General features: G+C 36.9%; 1 protein-coding gene across 1 annotated transcript in view; it reads left to right on the top strand.

Annotated features, from left to right (window-relative positions):
• The window catches only part of ARHGEF38 (Rho guanine nucleotide exchange factor 38), a 108,402-nt gene that overhangs the window by 57,027 nt on the left and 25,980 nt on the right, over nt 1-25,395 (top strand). The window contains exons 5-7 of the mRNA XM_031941662.1: nt 10,500-10,517; nt 23,565-23,764; nt 24,157-24,290. Of these exons, the coding sequence (XP_031797522.1) occupies nt 10,500-10,517; nt 23,565-23,764; nt 24,157-24,290 (352 nt within the window). The remainder of the gene's footprint in view (nt 1-10,499; nt 10,518-23,564; nt 23,765-24,156; nt 24,291-25,395) is intronic.

Genomic DNA, 25,395 nt, shown 5'->3' with positions numbered 1-25,395 from the left:
CATTAACTTCTTGTATCCCAGGGTTCACAGTTCCTCCTTCCAGAGATCATACGACCCCGCCAAGGTCCTAGCTCTGGGAACAGGGATCATGTGACTCAATACCGAGAAATACTTCAATCAGTCCCATTCACTAGAAATATCCCTATTTTACAGATGAGGAAACTGAGGCAACATAAATAGTTGCATAGACTTTTCTCTAGGGACAAAAAAGTAATAACTCAATTAGATATATCAACCAATACATTTGACTCTTACAAGAAGACTATCTTGCCAGAATAGAATATTAGACAACACAATCTAATATCTTGACCTCAGAGGCATTTAAGCTATTGCTGATCCACTGAAGATTACATTCAGATCTAATGACTTTTCAGGATATTTTCTGGGAGCATGAAATGATTGCTCTTGAGTTTGCTCAGAACCTCAGATATCTAACTAGCATCATTTCTTATTCCAAGGATTGATTTCTAATGTGGAAAGCGGATGTTGTACATCTGCAAGATTAGCAAGAAAAAAAAAGTTTACCAAGAAGGAAAATGTTTTACACAAAAGATATTTTGCCCAACATAATCTTTGCATGAAAATAGAGCTGCTAATGAATGATACTAGCCTGTCCAAAGTTGAGTGCAGGAGACCTTTTGTCATTACAAACATCGACCTTGATTAAGCTGAATTCTTAAGTTCTGAGAAATGGGTTTTACAAACAGTTTTATGAGTTCCAACAAAGCTGCTTTAGTCCAAGGGAATAGTTTCTCTTGCCAACTAATCAGCCACAGATATTACAATCCTTATAGTTTTTCCTAATAGCTAAATAAAGCAGGAGCCACTATTGCCATTGCTAATTTGGGCTGCAGTTAGGTCCAGCTTTAGTTTTCAACACTGCACCAAGATTAGTGAAATAACATGAATTAAAGTGATATCCTTTGGGGAGTTCAGGGCTAGATTTTCAAGAAACCCAGGTTCCTTGCCAATTAATCAAATATTTCTTAAGCATATCTTAACTGTAAATCAAAGTAATGGCAGACATTTGAAGACAAATGAGACAAATGTCCCCAGCTTTCAAGGAGTTGATAATCTGATTGGAGAAACCAAGCACAAACTGGTAAAAAGTTCAAAAACACTGACTAAAAGAAGCATATGTTAAATGAATAAATGAGTGATTTTTTTTGTTGTTCACTCATTTTTAGTTTAACTGATGAGATCCTGGGTCACGAAGTGGGATTGGCAGAGAAGCCTGAAATACTGATAAGATTACTCCCTGAGGCAAGTCAAAAAAAACGGTACTATTTCGAATGAACTCAACATTACAGTCCCACCCACTGTGGAGGTTTTAGGCAACCCCAATTTACAGTATCTAATCAGAAAGCCAAGTTATGTCAAATCTCAGAGGTTAAATTTCCTCTATAAATCTGTCCATGGCTTTAGGTCATCTTTGCTGATTGCTTTTGGGTTAGCCTGCCATAGCGTTCTGAGGTCTTTCTTCCCATTCCCTCCCCCATGTCTCATGGTATTTTTTCTCTAACTCTTTTAGGGCATAACTTAACAAAAAAATACTCTATGGATTTAGCCTGCCAGTCAATGGCATACTCATACTTCATAATATATTCCTTTAATGGATTCTTCCAAACTGCTGTCCTTGGTACTTTTACCTCTTCATTTTGGGCAGAGAATGGCCATTGTAAATTCTTCATGTGACTGAACCCAACATTTGGTGCTAATTGCTCTCCTCAATCTCATTTGGTATATATATCAATCTCATCATTTGATGTTGAACCTCAAACACATCACTATTCTTTGTGACCCTATTTGGGTTTGTTTTGTTTTGTTGCAAAGATACTGGAGTGGTTTGTCATTTTCTTCTCCATCGCATTTTACAGAAAAAGAAACTGAGTCAATAAGGTTAAGTGACTTGCCCAGGATCAGATGAGAAAGATGAGTCTTCCTGACTCTAGGCCTGGCACACTGTTCACTGCAATACTTATAGATATATATTTTTTTTACTTTGGAGCTGACTCATAATGTAGATATTATTCTATTTGCAAAATTTTGGAAGACTTCCTGTTTAAGAATAAAAACAATTACTGGGACAGTAGAAAGTATATTTATTTGGATTTAGAGGAACTTAGTTTGGATCCCTGATCTATCTCCATCTGTGCTTAAACAAATCACTCTTTGTGCTGCAATTTCCTTAACTGTAAAATGATAGGGTTGGACTTAATGACCTGACCAGCATTGAATGTATGAGCCTGTAATCCCACCCTAAGATGTATTTACATTTTAGCTGTGACTTTCTATGCTTGGTCTTTTTTTTTTTTATTATTATTCTTAAAGATCTCTTATCTCATTGTCTTCTTGCTTTGTATGAGTGGGTAGGAAGGGAATGTACCATCTTAAGTCACTATTGACTTGCATGGTGACTCATTCCTTTGATCCCTGTTACTGGGGGAGGCAGAGATTGGTGGATGGACCACTTGGGATCATGGATGCTAAGCTAAGAAGTCATGCAATAGTAATAAGAAAACGCTGTACACAGCAACAGCAACATGGTGTGATGATCAACTATGACAGACTTGCTTCTTCTTGGTGGTTCAGTGATCCAAGTCAATCCCAATAAACTTTGGATGGAAAATGCCAACCAAATTCAGAGAGAGAACCACCAACCAAATTCAGAGAGAGAACCACGAAGAATGACTGTAAATCAATACATGCTATGTTCACTTTTTTCTGTTTTTATTTTTTTCTCTCATGGTTTTTCCCTTTTGTTCTGATTTTTCTCTTCCAAGATGATTCATAAGGAAATATGTTTAAAAAAAATGTGCATGTATAACCCTCCTCCCCCAATGTTATTTCTCCATATAACTGGGGGAAATAATTTTTTTTAAAAAAAGAAGTTATATAATACACTTGAGTTTATAAAGGCAAATAATTGCAATTTTTTTTCAGTGAAACATACGGCAAGGTTCTTAGCTGAGAGTAGCCATAGGAATTTTAAGGAATGAACGACTAGCATTAGCCACTGAGGTGAGTGGAATAAGGATTTAATTTGTTGTTGTTGCTGAGTTATTTCAGTCACATCTGACTCTTAATGAACCTATTTGGAGTTTTCTTGGCAAAGATACTGGAATGGTTTGCTATTGCCTTCTTCAGATTATTTTAACAGCTAGGAAAACAGGATTAAGTGACTTCTCCAAGATTGCATGCCAGTAAGTGTCTGAGGCCAGATTTGAAGAAATTAATTAGGGAAATCTAAAAGAATTAACTTGCCACAATGAGGGCCCAATTGAGATTATTAAGTATAAATCTGTTCTGGATCCAGCCAGAATGGTTTCATGATTTTCTCTAGTTTCAATGAGAGCATTTGAGTAGTAGAGAAGACAGTAGAAGCTGGAAGCAATCCACGGTTGAAGCTTGGCAGAGCAAAATGTTGGGAGGATATGGGGGAAGGAATTGTAGTTATAGTGGGAAAGAAAGACTGCCAAAAGTTTGATGGAATGGGACTCAATCCCCATTACTTAGACTTATGGGTTGTTGGGTTGTTTTTTTGTTTTTTTTTTAACTAAGCTGCTTTTGTATTCAAGAAGCATTTAAAAATTAGAGATTCTTTTTAAAATTATGGGGTAGTCTCTTATCTACCTTTTTTGTAGCTCCATTATTACCCATATATTCTCCACTAGCTCTTCTGAAGAAATGTTTTTTCTGTCTCCTTCTTCCAGGTACTTTTGCTACAGTCACATTTTTACTATATCTTTTCCGTTATAGAAGAAAGGTGATTCATGTGCCTCTCCCATATTGTATTCAGCTGTCAATCTAGAGAATTGTTTCATATATATATATATATTACATATAGATAGATAGATAGATAGATAGTAAATATCAACCAAAATTTAAAGGCTTTGTCAAGTATTTTTTTTTTATTCTCCTTTCCATATTTTCCAATAACAGTGAAGAATTATGCTCGAAAAACAATTGCTCATAAAATATTGATCAGCTATGAGACTTATTAAATATTTCTTAAATGCCCGTAGTGATAATAATTTTATTTAATTCCTTTAATGAGAATGAGGGGAAGGAAGAGAAGAAGGAGGAGGAGGGAGAGGAAAAAGAAGAAAAAAAGAAGAGGATGAAGAAAAGGAGTGGAGCCGTACATGGCTCCAGAGTGGAGGCCATCCGTGGCCCCAGAGTGGAGGCTGTCCGTGGCTTTAGAGTGGTGGCTGTCTAGGGGAGGCTGTCCATGGCTCCAGAGTGGAGGCTGTCTGCGGCTCCAGAGTGGAGGCCGTCCATGGCCCCAGAGTGGAGGCCATTTGTGGCACCAAAGTGGAGGCCAGAGTAGAGGCTGTCTGTGGCTCCAGAGTGAAGACCGTTGAGTGAAGGCCATTGAGTGTAGGCCATCTGTGGCACCAGAGTGGAGGCCAGAGTGGAGGCTGTCTGTTTCTCGAGTGGAGGCCATTTGTGATTCCAGAGTGGAGCCCATCCATTGGAAAGTAGACATGTTTGTTTAATTGATGAGGCATTTAGGGTATGGTGTGTTTTAAAAGAAATGTTGTTTTATTTATTTTCTGTTTAAAAAAATTCATCATAAACTAAGAATTACCAAATAAAGGGTTTGGGGAAACTAGTCTAATGAGTTTAAAACACTGAACTCTTTTCTCGATTTTTATCTATAGCCTCAATCCAGAAAATATTTCTCTAGATTTTTATTTAGAGCCTTAATCCAGAAAACATTTTTCTAGATATTTTTCAAGAGTCTCAATCCCAAAAAATTCTTTTGTAGATTTTTCTAGAGCCTCAATCCAGAAAAATTCTTTTCGAGATTTGTCCTCATGGTCTAGATCATTTCCTATGTCTTGGTGTTCCAGTTCTTGCCTTTCATGGTCTGGTTGTCCAGATGTCTTGTCTTCTGTGGCCTCATGGTCTAGATCATTTCCCACAACTTGATGTTTTAGATGTATCGGCGTCCATGGCCTGGTGGTCCATATGTCTTGTCTTCTGTGGCCTCATGGTGTGGATGTCTTGCCTTCTATGGCTTAGTGGTCCAGATGTCTCGCCTTCCATGGTCTTATCATTCAGCTAGATTGCCTGGTGGTCTGATGTCTTGCCTTCTGTGGCATGATGGTCTAGATTATTTTCCACATCTTGGTGGTCCACATGTCTTACCTTCTGTGGTCTGGTGGTCCAGCTGTCTTGTAATCCATGATTTTGTGGTCTAGATCATTTCCCCTGTCTTGATAGGCCAGATGTCTAGTCGTCCGTGTCTTCTGATGTAAATCATTTTTGGCATCTTGGTGTTTCAGATGTCTGGCCTTCCGTGGCCTGGTGTTCCAGGTGTCTCATCTTCTGTAACTTCATGGTCTGCATGTCTTGCCTTCCGTGGCCTGATGGTCTAGATCATTGACCCTGTTTTGGTGGTCTAGGTGTTTCGCCTTCTGTGGCCTCATGGTCTAGATCATTTCCTGCGTCTTGGTGGTCCAGATGTCTCATCTTCTGTATCCTCATTTTCCAGATGTCTTTCCTTCCATGGTCTGCTGGTCTAGATCATTTTCTGCATCTTGGTGGTCCAGATGTTTTGTCTTCTGTATCCTCATGGTCCGGATGTCTTGCCTTCTGTAGCCTGCTAGTCTAGATCATTTCCCTCGTCTTGATGGTCCATGTGTCTCATCTTCCGTGGCCTCGTGGTCTAGATAATTTATCGTGTCTTTGTGTTCTAGATGTCTTACCTTCCATGGCTGGGTGGTCCAGATGTCTCATCTTCCATGTCCATGTAGTCTCAATGATTTCCCGTGTGGTAGTTCAGATGTCTTGTCTTCCATGGTCTGCTGGTCTAGATCATTTCCCGCAATCTAGATCATTTCTCGTGTCTTGGTCGTTCAGGTGTCTTGCCTTCCATGCTCAGGTGGTCCAGATTTCTTGTCTTCCATTGCCTCATGTTTGGGATGTCTTGCCTTCTGTGGCCTGGTGGTCTGGATCTCTCGCCTTCCATGGCCTGGTGGTCAAGAATATCTTGCCTTCTGTCACCTGGTGATCTAGATCATTTTCCATGTCTTGGTGTTCCAGATGTCTCGTCTTCTGTGTCCTCATGGTCTCGCCTTCCGTGACCTGCTACTCTATATCATTTCCCTCGTCTTGATGGTCCATGTGTCTTATCTTCTGTGGCCTAGAGGTCTAGATAATTTCCCATGTCTTCATGTTTCAAATGTCTTGTCTTTTGTGTCCTCATGGTCTGGATGTCTTGTCTTCCATGGCCTAGAGAATTTCTCCTGTCTCGATTGTCCAGGTGCCTCATCTTCCCTGTCCTCATGATCTAGATAATTTCTTGTGTCTTGGTGTTCCACATGTCTTGCCTTCTGTGATTTGGTGGTCCAGATGTCTCATATTCTGTGTCCTCGTGGTCTAGATCATTTCTGGCATTTTGGTGTTCCACATGTCTCACCTTCCGTTGCCTGGGGGTCCGGATGCTTCCCCTTCCATGGAGTCATGGTCTGGATGTCTCGCCTTCCGTGGCCTTGTGGTCTGGTTGTCTCGCCTTTCGTGGCCTGGTGGTCTAGATCATTTCCCTGTTCTTGGTGATCCAGATGTCTTGCCTTCCATTGTCTGTTGATCCAGTTGTCTCATCTTCCATGGCCTCATGGTCTAGATCATTTGCTGCATCTAGGTGGTCCAGGTGTCTCAGTTTCTGTGGCCTCATGGTCTAGATAATTTCTCATATCTTCGTGTCCCAGATGTCTCGCTTTTTGTGGCCTCATGGTCTACATGATTCCCCGTGTCTTGGTTTTTCCAGCTCCCGTGGCCTTGTGGTCCAGATGTCTTGGCTTCTGTGGTCTTGTGATATAGATAATTTCTTGTGTCTTGGTTTTCCAGATGTCTCGGCTTAAGTGACCTTGTGGTCCAGATGTGGTCCAGTGTCTCGCCTGGTGGTCCAGATCATTTCCCTCATCTTGAGTTTGGATTAGAATTGTAGTATTCACCTAGTTGCTCTCCTACTAATTTCCACTGATCTAGATCCAATTCTTTTTCCACAGAGAACCAAGGAGATGTGTACTATACAGTTTTTAAAAATTCAGTGATCTGCCCCAAAATTATAATCAAACCTTGGCTTTTCATAACTTTGACAATACTCTCTAAACATTTTCCTTGAAGAGAAACAGAAGGCTGTTTTCTAAACATCTGTCCCATCTTAGCTGAAATTCTACTTTAACTCTTTTAACAAAATTTCTTTGTTTTACTCACCCTAATTTCTGGGTTGAGGAGACTTTTCCACTGGATTCAGGATCAGAGGCTTTTCCACTGAAATCAGGATCGTGTCTGCCCCATGTTCGGGCACCAAAATGTGGTGTTCTCTTCTTTTCTAGAATATGATCGTTCTCTCTGGGAGCAGGTTTCTCGGGGGCCTTCTGGAGGCAGCCTTAGTTTCAGTTCAGATCAATAATCACCTCAAATGTAGCCAACTAATAAAAGTTCAAATCTTTTATTGTCTCTTCCAAAATAGTCCAGTTAGCTTTCTTTGGTTCTGAGAGTTCTCGTTGCTAGTCTTTTGCCTCTGTCAGCTTCTGCCTCTAGCTCATTTCCAACTCCTGGTTTCTCAATCCCCTCAACTGACTGACTTCTGGTTTTCAATCTCTTCAACTGAATCTTCACTGACTTGTAGCTCTCAATATCTTCAACTGACCCTCACTGAGACTGAGAGCTTCTTATATATGATCTCTTAAAGGTGTGAACCCAAAGGTTGACTCTTCCTCTGAGAGAGTGGGATTGTGGGAGGTGTAAACTTTGTGAATTTCACACTGAATACTGACTTGTGAATCTCCCAAACTTATGAACTAATGTGTGAGCTAATGTGTGAACTCTCAAAGGTGTAAACATAAACATTGTTTCTATCAATTCTATTGAGTTAACACCTTGTAAGGATTCTAACATCAGACCTAAAGTAATTTTTTTTCACCTCTTCAGTCCTGTTTCCTCATCTATAAGGATGGAACAAACCTTTATTAAATGCTTATTGTACTTTTGTCACTGTGCTAAGCACTTTATAAATATTACCTCATTTGATCCATACAATGACCCTGAGAAGTTATTATTGTCTCCATTTTATTGTTTTTTTTATTATTAAAGCTTTTTATTTTCAAAACATATGCATAGATAATTTTCTTTTCCTTTCTTTCTTTTTCTTTTTTTTTTTTTTTGCTGAGACAATTTGAGTTAAGTGACTTACCAGGGTCACACAGCTAGGAAGTGTTAAGTGTCTGAAGCCAGATCTGAACTCAGGTCCTCCTAACTTTAGGGCTGGTGCTCTATCCACTGTGCCACCTAGCTGCTTCCATAGATAATTTTCAACATTCACCCTTTCAAAACCTTGTGTTCCAAATTTTTTCCCTTCTTTCTGCCCACTCCCTCCCCTAGATGACAAGTAATCCAATGTATGTTAAACATGTGCAATTCTTTTACACATATTTCCACAATTATCATGTTACATAAGAAAAAATCAAATCAAAAAGGAAAAAAAGGGGGGGACAAAGCAAGAAAACAACAAAAAGAGTGAAAATACTATGTTGTGGTTCACATTCAGTTCCCACAGTCCTCTCTCTGGGTATAGATGGCTCTCTTAATCACAAAACTATTTGAACTGTCCTGAATAATTTCATTGTTGAATAGAGTCACATACATCAGAATTGATCATCATATAATCTTGCTATTGCTGTGTACAATGTTTTCCTGGTTCTACTCACTTCATTAGCATCAGTTCACGTAAGTCGCTCCAGGCCTCTCTGAAATCATCCTGCTGATCTTTTCTTATAGAACAATAATATTCCATTACATTCATATACCATAACTTGTGCAGCCAATCTCCAACTGATGGACATGCACTCAATTTCCAGTTTCTAGCCACTACAAAATGGGCTGCCACAAACATTTTTGCACATATGGGGTTCTTTTCCATTTTTTATGATCTCTTTCGGATACAGGCCCAGTAGAGATACTGTTGGATCAAAGGGTATGCATAGTTTGATAGCCCTTTGGGCATAGTTCCAAATTTCTCTCCAGATGGTTGAACCATTTCACAACTCCACCAACAATATATTAGCGTCCCACTACATCCCCTCCAGAATTCATCATTATCTTTTCCTGTCATCTTAGTCAAACTGAGAGATGTGTAGTGGTACTCCAGAGTTGTCTTAATTTTCATTTCTCTGATCAAATAGTGATTTAGAGCACCTTCTCATATGACTAGAAACGGTTTCAATTTCTTCATCTGAAAATTGTCTGTTCATATCCTTTGACAATGGTCAATTGGAAAATGGCTTGAATTTTTATAAATTTGAGTCAATTCTCTATATATTTTAGAACTCTTTATCAGAACTCTTACATAAAAAAAGTTTTCTCAGTTTATTGCTTCCCTTATAATCTTGTTTGCATTGGTTTTGTCTGTATAAAAATTCTTTAATTTAATATAATCCAAATTATTCATTTTATATTCCATAATATACTCCAGTTCTCCTTTGGCAAAATTCCTTCCTTCTCCACATATCTGAGAGGTAGACTATTCTTTGTTCTTCTAATTTGTTTATAATGTCATTTTTTTATGTCTAAATCATGAATGAACCCATTTTGACCTTATCTTGATATAGGGTGTTAGGTGTGGGTCAATGCCTAGTTTCTGCAATATTAATTTCCAATTTTCCCAGCAATTTTTGTCAAATAGTGAGTTCTTAACTCAGAAACTGATAACCTTTGGGTTTATTAAACACCAACAATTGGTGTTTAATATACATATGGTATATGTAGATTACTACAGTCATTGAGTATCTGAAGTATTTTTTAAAGATAATAATAGCTTTTTATTTTTCAAAATACATGCAAAGATAGTTTTCAACATTCCTCCTTGCAAAACCTTGTGTTACAAAATTTTCTCCATGCCTCTCTTAGACAGCAAGTAATCCAATACAGGTTAAACATGTATAATTCTTCTAAATGTAACTCCATATTTATCAAGCTGCCAAAAAAAAAAAAAATCAGATCAAAAGGGGGGAAAATGAAAAGGAAAAAAAAAAAAAAAAAAAAGGAAAAAAAGCCAAACAATAACAACAAAAAGAAGGTGAAAATACTGTGCTGTAATCCACATTCAGTCTCCATAGTCCTCTCTCCAGATGCAGATGACTCAATTACAAGTCTATTGGAATTGCCTTGAATTACCTCATTGTTGAAAGGAGCCAAGTCTGTCACAATTGATTATCACATAATCTTGTTGCTGTGTACAATGTTTTCTTGGTTCTGCTCACTTCACTTAGCATCAGTTCATGTAAAGTCAGTATTGACTGAACTATTGACAGATAACCTAGTTAATCATTACTAGTTACCTAGTAAATCATGATTATCCTGCTTTATTTTATTATATATAATACATATATTATATATGCCTTTTAAGATGAATATTATCAGGATTGTGTGACTTCCTTTCCTTTGGTTTTATGTGAATTAATGTTTCTTTTCTTTTTTTTATTTTATAGGAAAATATACCTGGAACAGTAAGTACTTTTGATCTTTTTAAGTATACAAATGGTCTATTCTTACAGGAAAATACATTAATAAATTTTGCCAAGGTATCATTTACATTTTCTGAAATTACAAGTATTAGTAGCCACAAGATTGTTTTCACAAATAAGTATGAATTCCCATTTTCCTGGATATTATTGATATGTAAGCTCCAGTGTCATTTTGTTTCTAATTTTGTCTGAAATGATCTGGCTTACCATTTTAAAAATTATTACTTATAATAAAATTAATATAAGCAATTTATAATATTAAAATTTACATTTATAATTTTTAAAATATGGATTTATACTACTTTATTATAAGTATAATAAAAGCAGTTTGTGACATAGCAGATAGGATGTTAGATTCAGAGCCAGGAAGATGTGAATTATTCAAATGCTGCCCCAGCTACTTACTAGCTGTATGATCCTGAGTTAATCACTTAAACTCTCCTACCCTCAGTTTCTTCATTTCTAAAATGGGCATGATAATAGCACTTATGTCTCAGGATTATTATTATCAGATGAAATAACACTTGGAAAGTATTTTGTAAACCTTAAAAGGCTACATGAATGTGAGCTGTAATTTTTAAACTATCCTACTCTATGAAGAACTTAATCACAAGTTTAAAATTCCTGTAAAGTTCACTCTTTTCTCACTTTATAAATATTTAGGAATCTTTTAAATTCAAAAATATGCCTTCCAAAAAATATAATTGTTCTTAGAAATTCTAGGCAGTAATACAGTATTCTAGAAGACTCAATAATACCAGTGATGTGGGAGAAACAATTCCCTATGGACTATCTTAAGCATCTGCTTTTCTATGTTTTTAGTTGGATATGGCTCATGGCAATGACAAAAATAAAGACTAACATTATTAGTGCAAAAAAGGCAGCCCTAGTACCCTGAAAGTTACTCTTAAACAAAGATACACATTTAGCTTTCTCTTAAAAGAAAAAGACACTGAAAGGATGAACATAATAGAATTTGTCTTAAACATTGCTTGACTGATAATTTTGAAGCCCTTAATGAGTTGGATAAATAGCATCATTGACAGCTAGAGTGGGAATCCTAAACCCTGGGTCACATTTTTGTTGTTAGTACTATTTTCAACTAAGTTTTTCTTTATTTCCTCCAGGGGGCATGATATTATAAAATAGGCAAGCAGATGTCTGGGTTTGGAATCAGAAAGATTTGGATTCAAATTTTACCTTAGATACTTTACCAGCTGTGTGACTATGAGCAAGTCACAAAGTAAACAATTAATAAATATCTATTGAATCATTGAATGACTCTGTCAAGTTCTAAATATGTGATCTTACATGATTTGTCCATAGCCATGTTGGCAGAGCCTGAATTTGAACCAGTCTTCGCATACTGATGAGCAATTAGGTGGCACAGTGGCTATAGTGCCAGGTGTTCAGTCCGGAAAATGCATCATCATGAGTTCAGTTTTCATAGTGAATAGAGTCCTGGACCTGGAATCAAAGGGTGATCTGAATTGAAATCTGATGTCAGGGGGACAGTTAGATGGCCCAGTGGATAAAGCACTGGTTATTGTTGTCGTTGTTACAAAGTAGAAGTACTAAAAGTTCATGACTTGAAGTTTGAGAAGACTTAGGTTTAAATTCTACCTCAGGTTCTACTAGCTATAGGACCATGGGCAATTCATTTAATCTCTTTGGACCTGTTTTCTAATCCATAAAATAGGAATAATAATTCTCACGATATCTATCAAATGAGGAAGAAAGGAGATGATATATGCACAATACTTTGCAAACTTCATATGTAATTCAGTTTTTAAAAGTGCAGGATCACAAAACAATATCTAAAAATCAAGGTATCACTCACTATTAAAGGACAGAGAGCTCTTCTCCAACTAAATGATGTCTTCTTTTGCTATCCCTGATTGTTCTTTATATAATTTACCCTACTCTTCTCTCCACCCTCCACAAACATAACACCATATTAGATTGTTCACTTCAGGAGCAAAGCAGATCTAAATAAATAAGAGCAGAGTGTGAAATTATTGAATGGAATGTGGGCATTGTAATTGACTTCAAATCTATACAGAATCATATAATTCTAGAGTTAGAGATCTCAGGGGCCATCTACTCTTACTCATGCCCCCTCCCCAAAGCATTCCCCATGTAATATACCCAACAAGTACTCATCCAATCTCTGCTTGAAGACCTCCAGTGAAGGGGAACCCACTAATTTCTGAGGCAGGCATTTCTTCTTTAGGATGGGTCTAATCTTCTGCAGATTTCCCCCCCTCTATGATTCCCCAATATCAACCTCAATTAGCCTCTTTTCAACTTCCATTCTTAGTTCTGAGTTCTGTCCTTTGGAGCCAAATAGAAAAAGTCCAGCTCCTCTTCCATGTGACAACTCTTCAAGTACTTGATTGCAGCTTTTTTCTGCCTCCTAACTCTCTCCTCAGCTAAACATCTCTGGCATATGTTATAGACTCAAAGTCTTCATCATCCTGATTCAAGTTCACTTTCCCGGATATCTTCCAAATTAAAAACATCCTTCCTAAACAGAACTGCAATACTCCTCATAAATTCTGACCAAGACAGATGCATTGGGACTATCAATTCTTTGTTCCTAGGGAAAAAGTCTGAAATAGTTATCCAAAAAAATTTTTTTAGAAAAATCTCCCAAAATCATAGTTAGTACTATTTAAATTATTGCTTTCTGTTATCACTTGATGATTCAGTATCGGAATAAAGCAAATTATTTTAAAGTATTTCTAGATAAAATGTATTCTAATATGAACCTAATAGAAATTTATGAGCTGCTACTATTGTGTATCATATATCCATATATATCATTCTTCCTATTCTAGTCTTGCAAAGAGAGTAGCTAAAATTAATTTCTTGTAAGACTTTAAGGATTGACATTCTTGAAGAGCTTTCATTACTTTCTACTTGCATTGCAGTCAAAATCAACTAGCATTCAGAAAGAGCAAAAATTAATCAAACTCACCATAAAAGCTTTGGAAAATTTAAAGATTAGTACTGGAAAGCATGAATCTTGAAGTTGAAGATTTGATTAAGTCAGATAAGTTTAAACATATTGCATTTATAGAAAATAATAAATATAATGCTATTTCTAAGAATATGTTGCTAGAAAATTTAATTTAACACATGAACATATATTTTATTGTATAAAAACAGGGAAAGAATGAGAACATTTTTAATAATCTTGAGTTATTGGAATCATCTACTTAGCCTTACAAAGAACTAATTTCACCATGGGTAGTTGGGAAAAGAATATATTATTTAGTGAAATTTTAAAACTAGAAATTGAATTTGAGCAATTTGCAGGATTTTGTAGATAATAATGTAGTTAAACAATACTCCAATCCCTGCAACTATTAAAAAAGCTAGAGATAGCACAATTGCTGAGTTTTAAGTTTAATGAATACAATTTGCATGAAGCTAAGAAATAAACTAGATCACATATCAGATTTTATGATAACAAATTTATTGAGAAAAGAGTTAGTGAATTGGGCTATAATTCCATTTGTCAAATCATGCTTAAATTGCAACCATAGATTGGTTATGGATATAAGAGTTCAGCAAAAATCAAGAAAAATATTCCATTAGAATCAATTGACTATATGGAATTTGCAGTAAAGAATATTGTATGTTTTATTATTGGAAAGTTGTGCATCATACATCTCTTGTGTCAATAATTAAATTTATGTACCTGTATGCCTCTATATGTACACATTTGGGAGGAGGGCAGAGAGCTGATTGTTAAACATTTACCAGCTCCCTGATTCTTACTATTATATGTATCTTGGATCCCTTTGGCATGTTTTCAAACTGCCAGTTTGATAACACCTATGGAGAAGTTGGGGGGGGGGGGAGAGAGCAAGATGGTGTGGGAAACAGCAAGGTTATGTATACCTCCTTTAAGAATTGAAAGAGCATTTAAAAAAACTGTACGTGCTTAGCTAGATGAGAAATTCCAGCTTCATTTCCTAGTATTATTCTTCTCTTTATTCTACTGCTTTGTCAGGAAGCACTGACATACTACTATATTGCCTCTTCAAGTCTATGAAAAGAGTGAATGAAAATGCCAGGCACTGTATGTGAAGCTCTTCAGCAGCTAAGGCTCTCCAAAACAGCAGCCAGGAGTACATTTGACAAACCTAGAAGCAAAAAAGGCTTTCCTGAAGTCCTTTACCAATGGCAATGGAAATTTTTCTCAGTGATTTTTTTTTCCAAAATTGCTTTAAAAGCAGATGAGGAAAGAGTTCTTGAAGTTTTCCTAACTCCAAAAATACCTACAAAGTATTTTAATGTTGTACAAATATGCCAGGCCAGGTCTTGCATGACAAGAAATGCACTCACCTTCACTTCAGAGTTGTTACAGAAGAGGCAAGCCAGACTAGCTAAAGCAATGGGACACCTCAAGGGAAAGATGGGAGGGAGCAAGTACTGGACTATAGTCAAATTGCCACTGCTCCCCTGACCACTATCTCCACTCAGACCTTGATGGACCCAATCCAGGTCCCCCAAACCTCCAGACCTGCTTCCTGAACCAACCCCCACCCACTGAGAGGAATAAATTATGTGGAGAACACACAAGAGCCTTGGCAGTAGCAGCATTCCCCAGACCAGCAGTCCTGCCCTCAGAACCTTTATCCAGAGTCAGGTAACTTCTGTGAAAAAGAGATCAGGCAGTCCCACAACCACCAAACCACTGCAACATTTAGTGTTGCCTAAGAAAGAAATAGGAAGTAGCATATACCAGGCAAAACAAACTGGCTACTTTGACCATCTTTTACCCCTCAATTCTGAACCCAAGAGCCTTGGGAATAACAAAGCTTCCAGCCCAAAGGTTACAGTTATCCTGCTGGGAAGCAATGCTCTTGAAATGCAGTCTGGTAACTGGCACTACATCTGTTATATCCAAATCTAATAAAGACCCAGAAAGAAAGTTCTTGTTCCCAAAGTAAGCCCTTGGTACTGACAAATAATCCAATATCTGAAACAGATATTTTTCCCCCCCACTGGAAATGATAATGAGGAAGATATATTGCTGCCTGATTTGCTGATGCACCTTATGGATCACAGACCCTTTTTATATAACTTATAGTTGAACACGTGTGTAGTTTTCCTTATTAGGATGTTCCTTGAAAATAGGAAATGTCTTACTTTTCTACTTAGTATTCTTAGCACTTTGTACATTGTATGAGTGCTTAAATGTTTCACTTATTCATTCATTCCTTTAGAATTCCCTGTTGCCTTCAAAATTAAGTTCAAGCTTCCCTTTTCATATCTAGCCCATCCCAATCTCCCTACTTGTTAATACTTCCTTCTACCAGTTATCTTGTATTTATTTGGTATACACATATAGGTATACATATATAAATATACACATATATGCTTCCTGCTTCCTGAACCAACCCCACCCACTGAGAGGAATAAATTATGTGGAGAACACACAAGAGCCTTGGCAGTAGCAGCATTCCCCAGACCAGCAGTCCTGCCCTCAGAACCTTTATTTAATGTCAGGTATTTAATGTTTGCATTATATATATACACCCATAAATATATACAGACTAACATACATACATATACATAATCTTGCCTAATAGAACTTAAGCTCCTTAAGGATATATCCTATTTTATTTTTGTCTTTGTATCTCTAGTATCTAGTAAGTGCCTAGAGAATAATAGGTCCTTAATAACTGTCTGTTGATTGATTGGTTGAACTGGAGAGAGCATTTGGTATAGTACTCTTCTTTTTAAGTCATGCTTAAGTCATTCAAACTGTCTATTCTATTGCTAAAAAGCTTTAATAATTAATATTATAAATGTCCTTTGGTCACATATTTCAATGTTTAGAAATCCTAAAAGGAGAAACTGAGAGAAATAGAAAGAAATTCTTGTCTAACTATAGTTCCCTACAATTTTAGCCAATTATCTCCTGCTTAGAGGAAAATAGCTGGTTTTGAGAAAAAAATAACATTGTTCTCATAATTATGGTTTATTAACTTATTCCACAGTGATTCAACAAACATTTACTACATGTGAAGCATTGTGCTAGATGCTAGGAGCAAGGAAAAATTTAGATAAAATACATAATAATGGGAACTTACAGGTAACTATCTGTAATTAGAGTTTCAACTAATCCAGAGTGACCAGAACTTTGCTGAAATTTGAAGGTCCTAATAGCGAGGTACTGGGGGCATACTTCCTCTTCCCTCTCCTCCCATCAGTTACAACCTCAGATGAGATCCTTTCAGCCTAATCTTCCCTTTGTCCCAGACACATAAATTCACAGTCAAGGTTCTGTTCCGAAAAATAATGACAAAAAGAATTGCTGTAGTTAAAAAAAAAAAAAAAAAAAAAAAAAAAAAAAAAAAAAAAAAAAAAAAAGGTTAGTATTCTCTTGCTGTTATTAGGTCTCTCCAACTTCATCAATCTCATCTGTGAAGTAAATACATGATTAATTATTATTTACTAATATTGTTTGAACCTAGCTTTCTGTGGCTAGAAAATTACCTAATCTGAAACTGTAGGTCATGCTGATCTCAGAAACCTTTCAGGTAAACTGAAGATCTATGTAAGGAATTTTTAGATCTTGTCCTAGACCCACCCAAAACCCAGGAAATTGTCCTTTTATGAAAACTGCCTAACCACTGGCCATCTAGCTGCTTGTCATTATGCCCTTCTTTGAATTCTATATCATGTGAGACTTAACAGAAGAAGGAAGGAAGGAAGAAAGAGAGGGAGGGATGGAGGGAGGAAGGGAGGAAAGAAGAAAAAGGAAGGAAGGAAAAAAGGAAAGAAGGAAGGAAGAAGAGAAAGAAGGAAGGAAAGAAGGAGAGAAGAAAGGAAGGAAGGAAAGAAAGAAGGAAGGAAGGAAGGAAGGAAGGAAGGAAGGAAGGAAGGAAGGAAGGAAGGAAGGAAGGAAGGAAGGAAGGAAGAAAAGAAAAAGAAAAGAAGGAAAGAAATGGCTCCCGTCCTCAAGGAGCTTTCATCCTATCAAGGGACATAACTTGTACTTCAACATGTATATCTAGAATACATGCCAAATGAATGCAAGATATTTAAGGGGGAAAAAGGCAGTAGGAGCTGGTGGGATAAGGAAAAGTTTCATGTAGAAGATGAAACCTGATTTAATGAAGGAGTTGAATACCTCTACTATACCTCCATTTCTGAACCTACATTAAGGTTTGGTAATCATACTGTTCAGTGTTCATTAGGATAATATAGTAGTAGTAAATTGGAGTAAAACATATTTGGGTTTTTTCCCCCTATCATATGACAACTGCTGTAATTTCTTTCTTTAGTTTATGGGACAGACAGCTTGGACATGACTGAAATGACTAAATAGTAATAAAATGCTTAACTCGGAGAGGAAGACGTGGATTTTAAGAGTTGGGCATGACCAAACAAAAAATAGTCAGATTTAGAAAATAATATTTAGAAAATAGTTTCTTCTCAACAACTTTGTGACATAGCCCAAGTGTTATTATAGCTCCATCACTATTCCACCTTTCTTTACTCTCACTTTATCCTCTGGAATACCTCTTCTATTATTAACAAATTGTCCTTCATAGTAGACCTATGTACTCTCTATCTCAATGAAATCATATGGTTACATATTGTTTTTCTCCAAAAAGAATGTAAGTTCTTCCAACACAGGGACTTTGTCTTTGCTGCTCCATTTAGTGCAATGTCTAGTATTGCTGAGGTGTGAGAAATGAGGATTGAGAGATCCCCTGACAGCAATGGGATTCCCAAGGTTTGTGGCAAGAATGGGTTTATTACACTGAGAAATATCTTTTTCAGTGGGGCAAACTCCTGTTAGGACTTTTGCAAAGGCCTGGGCAAATAAGCTTTCAATTATATTGGGTCTTCTTAGACCTGAGCTGAGGACCTTCCAATAGAGGGTAGTGACCATGGCCCAGGCCAGAATCTCTAAATTAATCATAGGAAGAGATTACTTATCTGAGAGTTTCTCCTATAAATAGGAGGATGGGGCCCCTCCCAGAAAGGTTTGAGATTTCCAACTCAGGACCACCCTTCCTTTCCCAAATCTCAGTTTATATCAGTATAGTGTTTAAAATATAATTAACTTAAATTATCCTGTTTTATAGATGAAGGGACTAAGGTTCATAGGGGTAAATTTGATATAAATTGTGTCCCCTTTAACTTTGGGGGAGGGCCTGAAACTGTGTCCCCTTTAATCTGTGGGGGAAGGGTGATTTAGGGTATCAAGCTCTCCCCTGGGATAAGCACACCTTTCCCAGACTACACCTTTTCCAAGTTATGTGGTCTCATACAGCTGAAAATCTTGGCCAGGGACATAATCACAACCCTCTATAGAATCAGAGATTAGTTCCTGAGAGCGGTCGCTCCCAGTTTGGAGTTTGAGAAAAACCTGAAAAAGCCTCAGAAAACTAAATAAAAGGTGACTTTGAACTCAAATCTTCACAGATATCCTAACAGGACCTTGCCCACTGCTGCAGATATTTTCTTCTCAGTGTAACCCACCTTGGCTATATTCCTTACTCACTAAGAAGTCTGTCTTCCTAGAAAGTTGTCTTCTCAGTAGAAATAAAATCCCTTTTTGCCACAGATTTCGGGTTTGTGAATTCTTTTACAAAGGATCTGCAACTCTGAACAAAGGGGATCTCTCACCTCAATTCTTGCACCTCATAAAATTGACTTGTCACCATCACATAGTTAATAAAGCATCAATGACAAGACTTGAACCCACATCTGATACCAAGTTCAAGTGCTCATCCCTTGATATTGTATAATTCATTCACTTCAAAAATCTTTCAGGAAAGATGATCTCACATTAATATATTTCAGGAACATTAAAATTATGACATATATGGGAATTAAGTCCAAGGAATGCAAATGTTTTATCTTTGCATTTGCTATTTCCAGTCTCTCCTAATTCCCAGGGCTTACCTCTTTCTGAGGCCTTTAGAGGCCTCGGGTCCCTCACAGAGACAGCAGTTGCAACTCAACAGAGCACTTGAGTGCAGTTGTATGCAAGCTCAGGATCTATATTCCCATCTCTACATACTACCCTTGACCTCCTGCATTCCCTTAGTTCCTATTCCCAGTAAAGCTCCAGGTGAAAAGAGATTGAGCTTCTCTTCTATGGAGCTTATATAGGGTCTATGAGGTCACACGCACACAGCCAATCAGAGAGGGAGACATCTCCCGTTATAAAGCTACCACAAAATGGCTAGAGTCCTGCCCATGATGCAGTCTCTTCTGGCAACAGAAGTTACTTCTGGGACTCTCAAATATTACCTCCTGGTTGCACTGAACGTGACCTATCTCCTTTGACCCCAGAAGGAAAATCAGCCAACATAATCCATATTTACTAGATTTTCTTTGTTTTCTTCCCTTCTCCCCATTATGTACTACAAAAAAAAGGCAATCTGCAAATTCCTTCCTGCCTTCTTGCCTTCCTCCCCCTCTCCATCCCTTCCTTTCTTCTTTTTCTCCCTCTCTTCCTTCCTCCTTCTTCCTCTTCCTTCCTCTTCTCCCTTTCACTCTCCTCTCTCTGCCTTTCCTTTTTTCCATTTTCCCTTCCTCTCTTCTTTCTACCTTAATTTTCACAATGTCAAATGCCATTATTTTTCAGCACAAATTTATTTCATTATATTCATTGTGAAGTGCTTTTCCAATGAACTGGGAATGGGGGAGGGGATGCTGCTAAAGCTGAGCCAGCTGTGTTTACTTGACTTGTCAGTGTCAATAATGATTTGTAATAAGATTATTGTAGCTACTTGGGGCTGTGAAACACTTGTTAAATTCTCAGGAAAATGTGAGTAAGAGAGAAGAGAATGACATTCAATCTCAACCTTCAGTCCAGCACTGGTTAAGGATGAGGACTGTTCTCCATCCTCTTGTGTTACATGATCCAGACATTTGTCAATTGGCCACCAGCTCCCTCTGAAGAGGGCTTTCTCAGAAACGGGGCTAATATGGGAGGCAGGGTTATCAAGAGTTAATCTTAGGGAGAGGAATTAGACGAGTTGAACTTTGTGGCATAGAGTGCCCTAGGGTGTCTTTATTTTATAAAAAATCCTCTATCTTTCTTGACAGATTGGTATATTGTGTCAGGCAGATATTAGGAGAGAGGGGCTGCTTATCACTTTCACAGCTGGCCAAAGTGCAAATTGAGGGAGAAAAGTCACTCAGGCGATTTTCTGATGAGGAAAGAGCTTTTGAACAGATTTGCATTTGTGAAGCTTTTAAGGGAAACAATAACAATTTAGAATTGTGCTTTCTACTTTGAGAAGCAGGAAGAAAAAAATGTCTTTGATGCAGAGGAGGGGATAAGAAAAAGAAGGAATACGAATGTCTAGGAGTATTGAGAGGTTTTAAATTTATTTTTAGTCTTGACAAGATAGGACTTTGTGGTATAGACTTCAAAAAAAGATGCAGAGACATTCTTCAACATACCTATTTTTGTTTTGTGCATATTGCTCTTGTATATTACCAAGATAGTTTATTTAGCCTTGCAGAATGTTCCTGAAAATTAAAAATTAAAAGCAGAGTTTTTAGGAATCGTAATCATATTCATTCTGCTACTCTGTTTTTCCTGATTCAAGCCAATGAATTTCATGAACCTGAATTGTGTATTTAAAGGAGCCTTACTGATTTAAAAGTCTAACTGACCAGCTCCCTATTTTTTTAACTGTAGGACTTCAGTATCATATATTTATGAGCTGGAAGGAAGTCTGGTTGGTCATCTAGTCTACGTCAATTCATTTTTTAAAGATGAGAAATCGGATACTGTAAGAGGTTAAATCACTTGTTTTTAAGATATTATGAATATTAGGCATAGAACCACAGGCTCATAGATTGAGGGCTGGTAGTGATTTCAAAGACCTTTTATTTAAAGTTCTTCATTTGATGAATGAGGAATCAAAGGCTCAAGGAAATTAAATGACTTACCCAAGATCATAAAAGTAGTCTCAGAGGCAGAATTTGAAATCAGGTCCTCTTATTTCAGTATTCAAAATCAGATTATCTGACTCCATATTCTGGATCTCAAATGACTCTAATGTGTATTATTTACACCTACCTCTTAAGGTCATTAGATGCCCTGAAGCCTCTTCTTCTGTGACACTTTCCAGGAATCCTTTTTCAGCCTTCTTTCTGGTCATCCCCAGAGAACACTCAATGCACTCTGCCTTCTTAAATTAAATATGTGTAATTGTTTATTTGTGGGTATTTGTATTCCCACCATGAGGTCAGAGACAATTTATCCTTTTCTCTTTAGCATGATGTCCTCCACACATATCATCAATCTATCCACACTTGTTAGAAGTTATCCAAATCATCTGGATATTTAAAGCATCTACTTATCTAGTTTATGTAAAAAAAATTCAGTTTTGATGTACTTTTTGATGTAAAATCTAATTCATTTGTAGCAAAAGTTTTGGGGTTTATTTTACCTGCCATAGCTTGGAAATTGCACAATTCTTTTTTATTTGACAATTACCATTTTTTAAAGAACTGTTCAAAATATTTATTTACTAAATTTAGTCAACAAATTTGCATGGAACTGTCCTGGGTACTAGGAATTCAAGAAAAAAAAAATCCCTGCTCTCAAGGAACAGTCTAGTATGAAGCATATACAAATATATGTACACATATATACACATGTATAATATATGCAAATAATTGTTGTTGGACCTCTAGTCAGGAAGACTTGAGTTCAAATCCTGCTCAAAACTACCTCTGGGCAAATTACAATCTCTGTTTATTTCCTCATCTGTATAATGGGGATAATAGCACCAATTTTCCAGAGCTGTGAAAATCAAATGAGATTATATTTGTAAAGTTTGCAAACCCATAAAACATCATACAAGTGCTAGCTACTGTGATTATTACTACCAAGAGTATTATTAATTATAATATAAATCAGAAAATGTTAAGTGCAAAAAATATTTAAACACAATGTTATCAGTCTACAAATTTTTGAGAAAGGGTTTTGATGGTTTCCCCTCCTACATACATACATACATACATTTCCCAACTATTTGTTTTGTTTTTGAATCTGTGATCTGCATTTTTCTGACTTTCCAAAAAGTGATTTGAAAATCCTCCAAGTTTCCTTAGGGAAATGTTTAAAATAGTTTCCCACTCTTTTTCTAAACACCGCCGTAAAAAAAAGTTGTATTTTTTTAAATCAAGTAACTTCATGATAATCTATCCTCATTCTGTGGTCTTGCATAGTGGAGGGCTATGCTGAATGTTATTAGTTATCCATCCTTCTCAAAGAGGACCATGACATCAGGGAGATGATGCCATGGCATGTAAGTGAATTGAATTTAAGTGAGAAAGGACTAAAATGTAGAATTAATGTGTCAAAAATAACAATAGCTAGCACTTATATAATATTTTATGGTTTGCAAACTTTACAAGGTACTACGATAAGTGCTGAACTCAGACATTTGTTCAGTATATTTTTTTCTTTTAGAATTTCTGGATAAGAAAATTGAGGGAAACAGGATTAAGTGACTTGGATCATACAGCTAGTGAATGTCTGAGGCCAATTTGACCTAACTCCAGGCTTGGCCCTTTACGTGCTTCACCACCTACCTGTCCCCACTATCTATAGTGGGGTAAGTTACAGCCTGAATAATAATATCTATATTCTTAGGTTGTAAAAACCAAATGAGATAATATTTGTAAAGGGTCTGGCACATACAAAGGATGCCTACTAAATATTTTTTTCTTTCCATATGACTTCGGGCAGAGTTCTTTATCTATCTTCAAGGTCTTAATTCTCTAACAGAAATAATAACACCAGGGTTGTGAAGAACAAATGGCAGAGTTGGAAGTTATTATTAAAGTTTGCCATTAGTAGGGTGTGACTTAACAGTGACACGGTCCTCTTAAACTCTTTAGCTCTCTTCACTCTTATTCTGGTTTTAGTTTTTCTGCAGCCAAGAATAAGAAAAACAGGATGAGTAAGCAAAATTGCCCCTTCTTGAAACTGCTTTCTTATGTTAGATGTTTATATTTCAGAGGCAAACCCAATCTGCTGGATATGGGATCCCTGCTCATCAAGCCAGTTCAGCGGGTGATGAAGTATCCTTTACTGCTCTGTGAACTGCGGAACTCAACTCCTCCTTCTCACCCAGATTACAAAGAGCTGGAAGATGCCTTAGCTGCAATGAAAGACATTAATGTGAACATCAATGAATTTAAAAGAAGGAAAGATCTGGGTAGGAAAGAAACATGGAAAAGTTGAGCTGTTTTCTCTTGATGGTAGTACAATTGTTATTATCTTGGGATATGATCATCTGTGGCTAGGAAAGCAGTTTGCTCAAATTCTATAAGCACCCTCAATTGAGAGCTAGTTTAAAGTAATGGGACCAGGAAGGTTTGGTTTTTGTCATGTTCACCAGGGGGCAGATAAGGCAGAAGGAACCAATGTGAATGACATTATGAGAATTTCTAGATAGCCTCAAAGGGCCCTAAAATTGAAATTCAGAGAATCTGTGATTCCTTTATTTTCATGCTTTTTTACCTAAGTCTCTTTTGAAAATCTAATGAGGAATGGGCTTGTATATCCCTTATCTGTATCTGAACGTATCAGTGGAATCTTCTCTTCCAGTTCTGAAATACAAGAAGAATGATGAAGATGAATCCCTCAAAGATAAATTTTCCAAACTGAATATCCATTCAATTAGCAAGAAATCCAAAAGGGTGACTAATCATCTAAAGATTTTGACGAGAGGAGAATCTCAGGTAGTCATTTTTCTTATTTTAGAGATTTTTTTTCCTTTCCATGTTGTTCTTATTAATTAGATCTGTCCCTAGCATACTGGGATGAGTGTGATACATTTCCCAGATGGCCTCATATTTTCAGAGGCCCTTTACACACACACACACATACACACACACATATACACACTCATCATTTGATAATAGCCTTCCCTTTTAGACCTCACTTAGTTATTTTTTTTTTCCTGAGGCAACTGGGGTTAAGTGAATTGCTTAGTGCAGCACAGCTAGGAAGTGTTAAGTGTTTGAGACCAGATTTGAATTCAGGTTCTCCTGACTTCAGGGCTGGTGCTCTATCCACTGCATCACCTAGCTACCCCCCTCACTTAGTATTTTCCTTGGTAACCCTTTGGGATAGTCCAGTAATCCCAGATAGCTCCTAATACTCCTGAGTACTGTCAGAAGTAAATAAAAATGCTTAACAAAATTAAAAAAATATATATATATATATATATATACAATATTAATATATTGTTTTATAAGTCAATATGTAGCCCACAATGATCCTTATGTATGGTTTAATGGCCCCATTTCTTTTTAAGTTTGACACCACTGCTTTAATGTACCAAGATTGTTGCAAGGAAAGCTTTTCTAAAGAAATTTAATAATAATCAATAGTAATAATAGGCACAGGTTTAGAGACAGGATCTCTTTAATAAAGGGAACTCCCAGAAGAGTAAACTTTCTATCCCACTTCAGGCTGTAACTTTTCTGATGACTTAGTCTTAGAAAGTTGCCTAGACCAGTTGATTAATTGACTTGCCCAAGGTCCCAAAGTCATTATGTGTTAAAGAAAGGATTTGAATCCATGTCTTCCTCCAGGCTGACCTCCAAGGACCACTTATTATCCACTGTGTTATGGTGTCTCTCAAAATAATAATAATGATAATAAAGTATAATGCTCTAAGATTGGTAGTGTGCTTTACACATTATCTCATCTGACATATGTGTTGTTATTACTACCATCTCCATCGGTATCTTGTCTTTTCATTAGATAGCAATTAAGAACTACCTTAAAAGGGGGCACCTAGATGGTGCAGTGGATAGAGCACCAGTCCTGAAGTCAGGA

The sequence above is a fragment of the Sarcophilus harrisii genome, chromosome 6 (assembly GCF_902635505.1).
Source record: "Sarcophilus harrisii chromosome 6, mSarHar1.11, whole genome shotgun sequence".
Taxonomy (NCBI): domain Eukaryota; kingdom Metazoa; phylum Chordata; class Mammalia; order Dasyuromorphia; family Dasyuridae; genus Sarcophilus; species Sarcophilus harrisii.
Note: the sequence above shows the minus strand (reverse complement) of the source record. Positions and strands in the feature narration are given on the sequence as shown.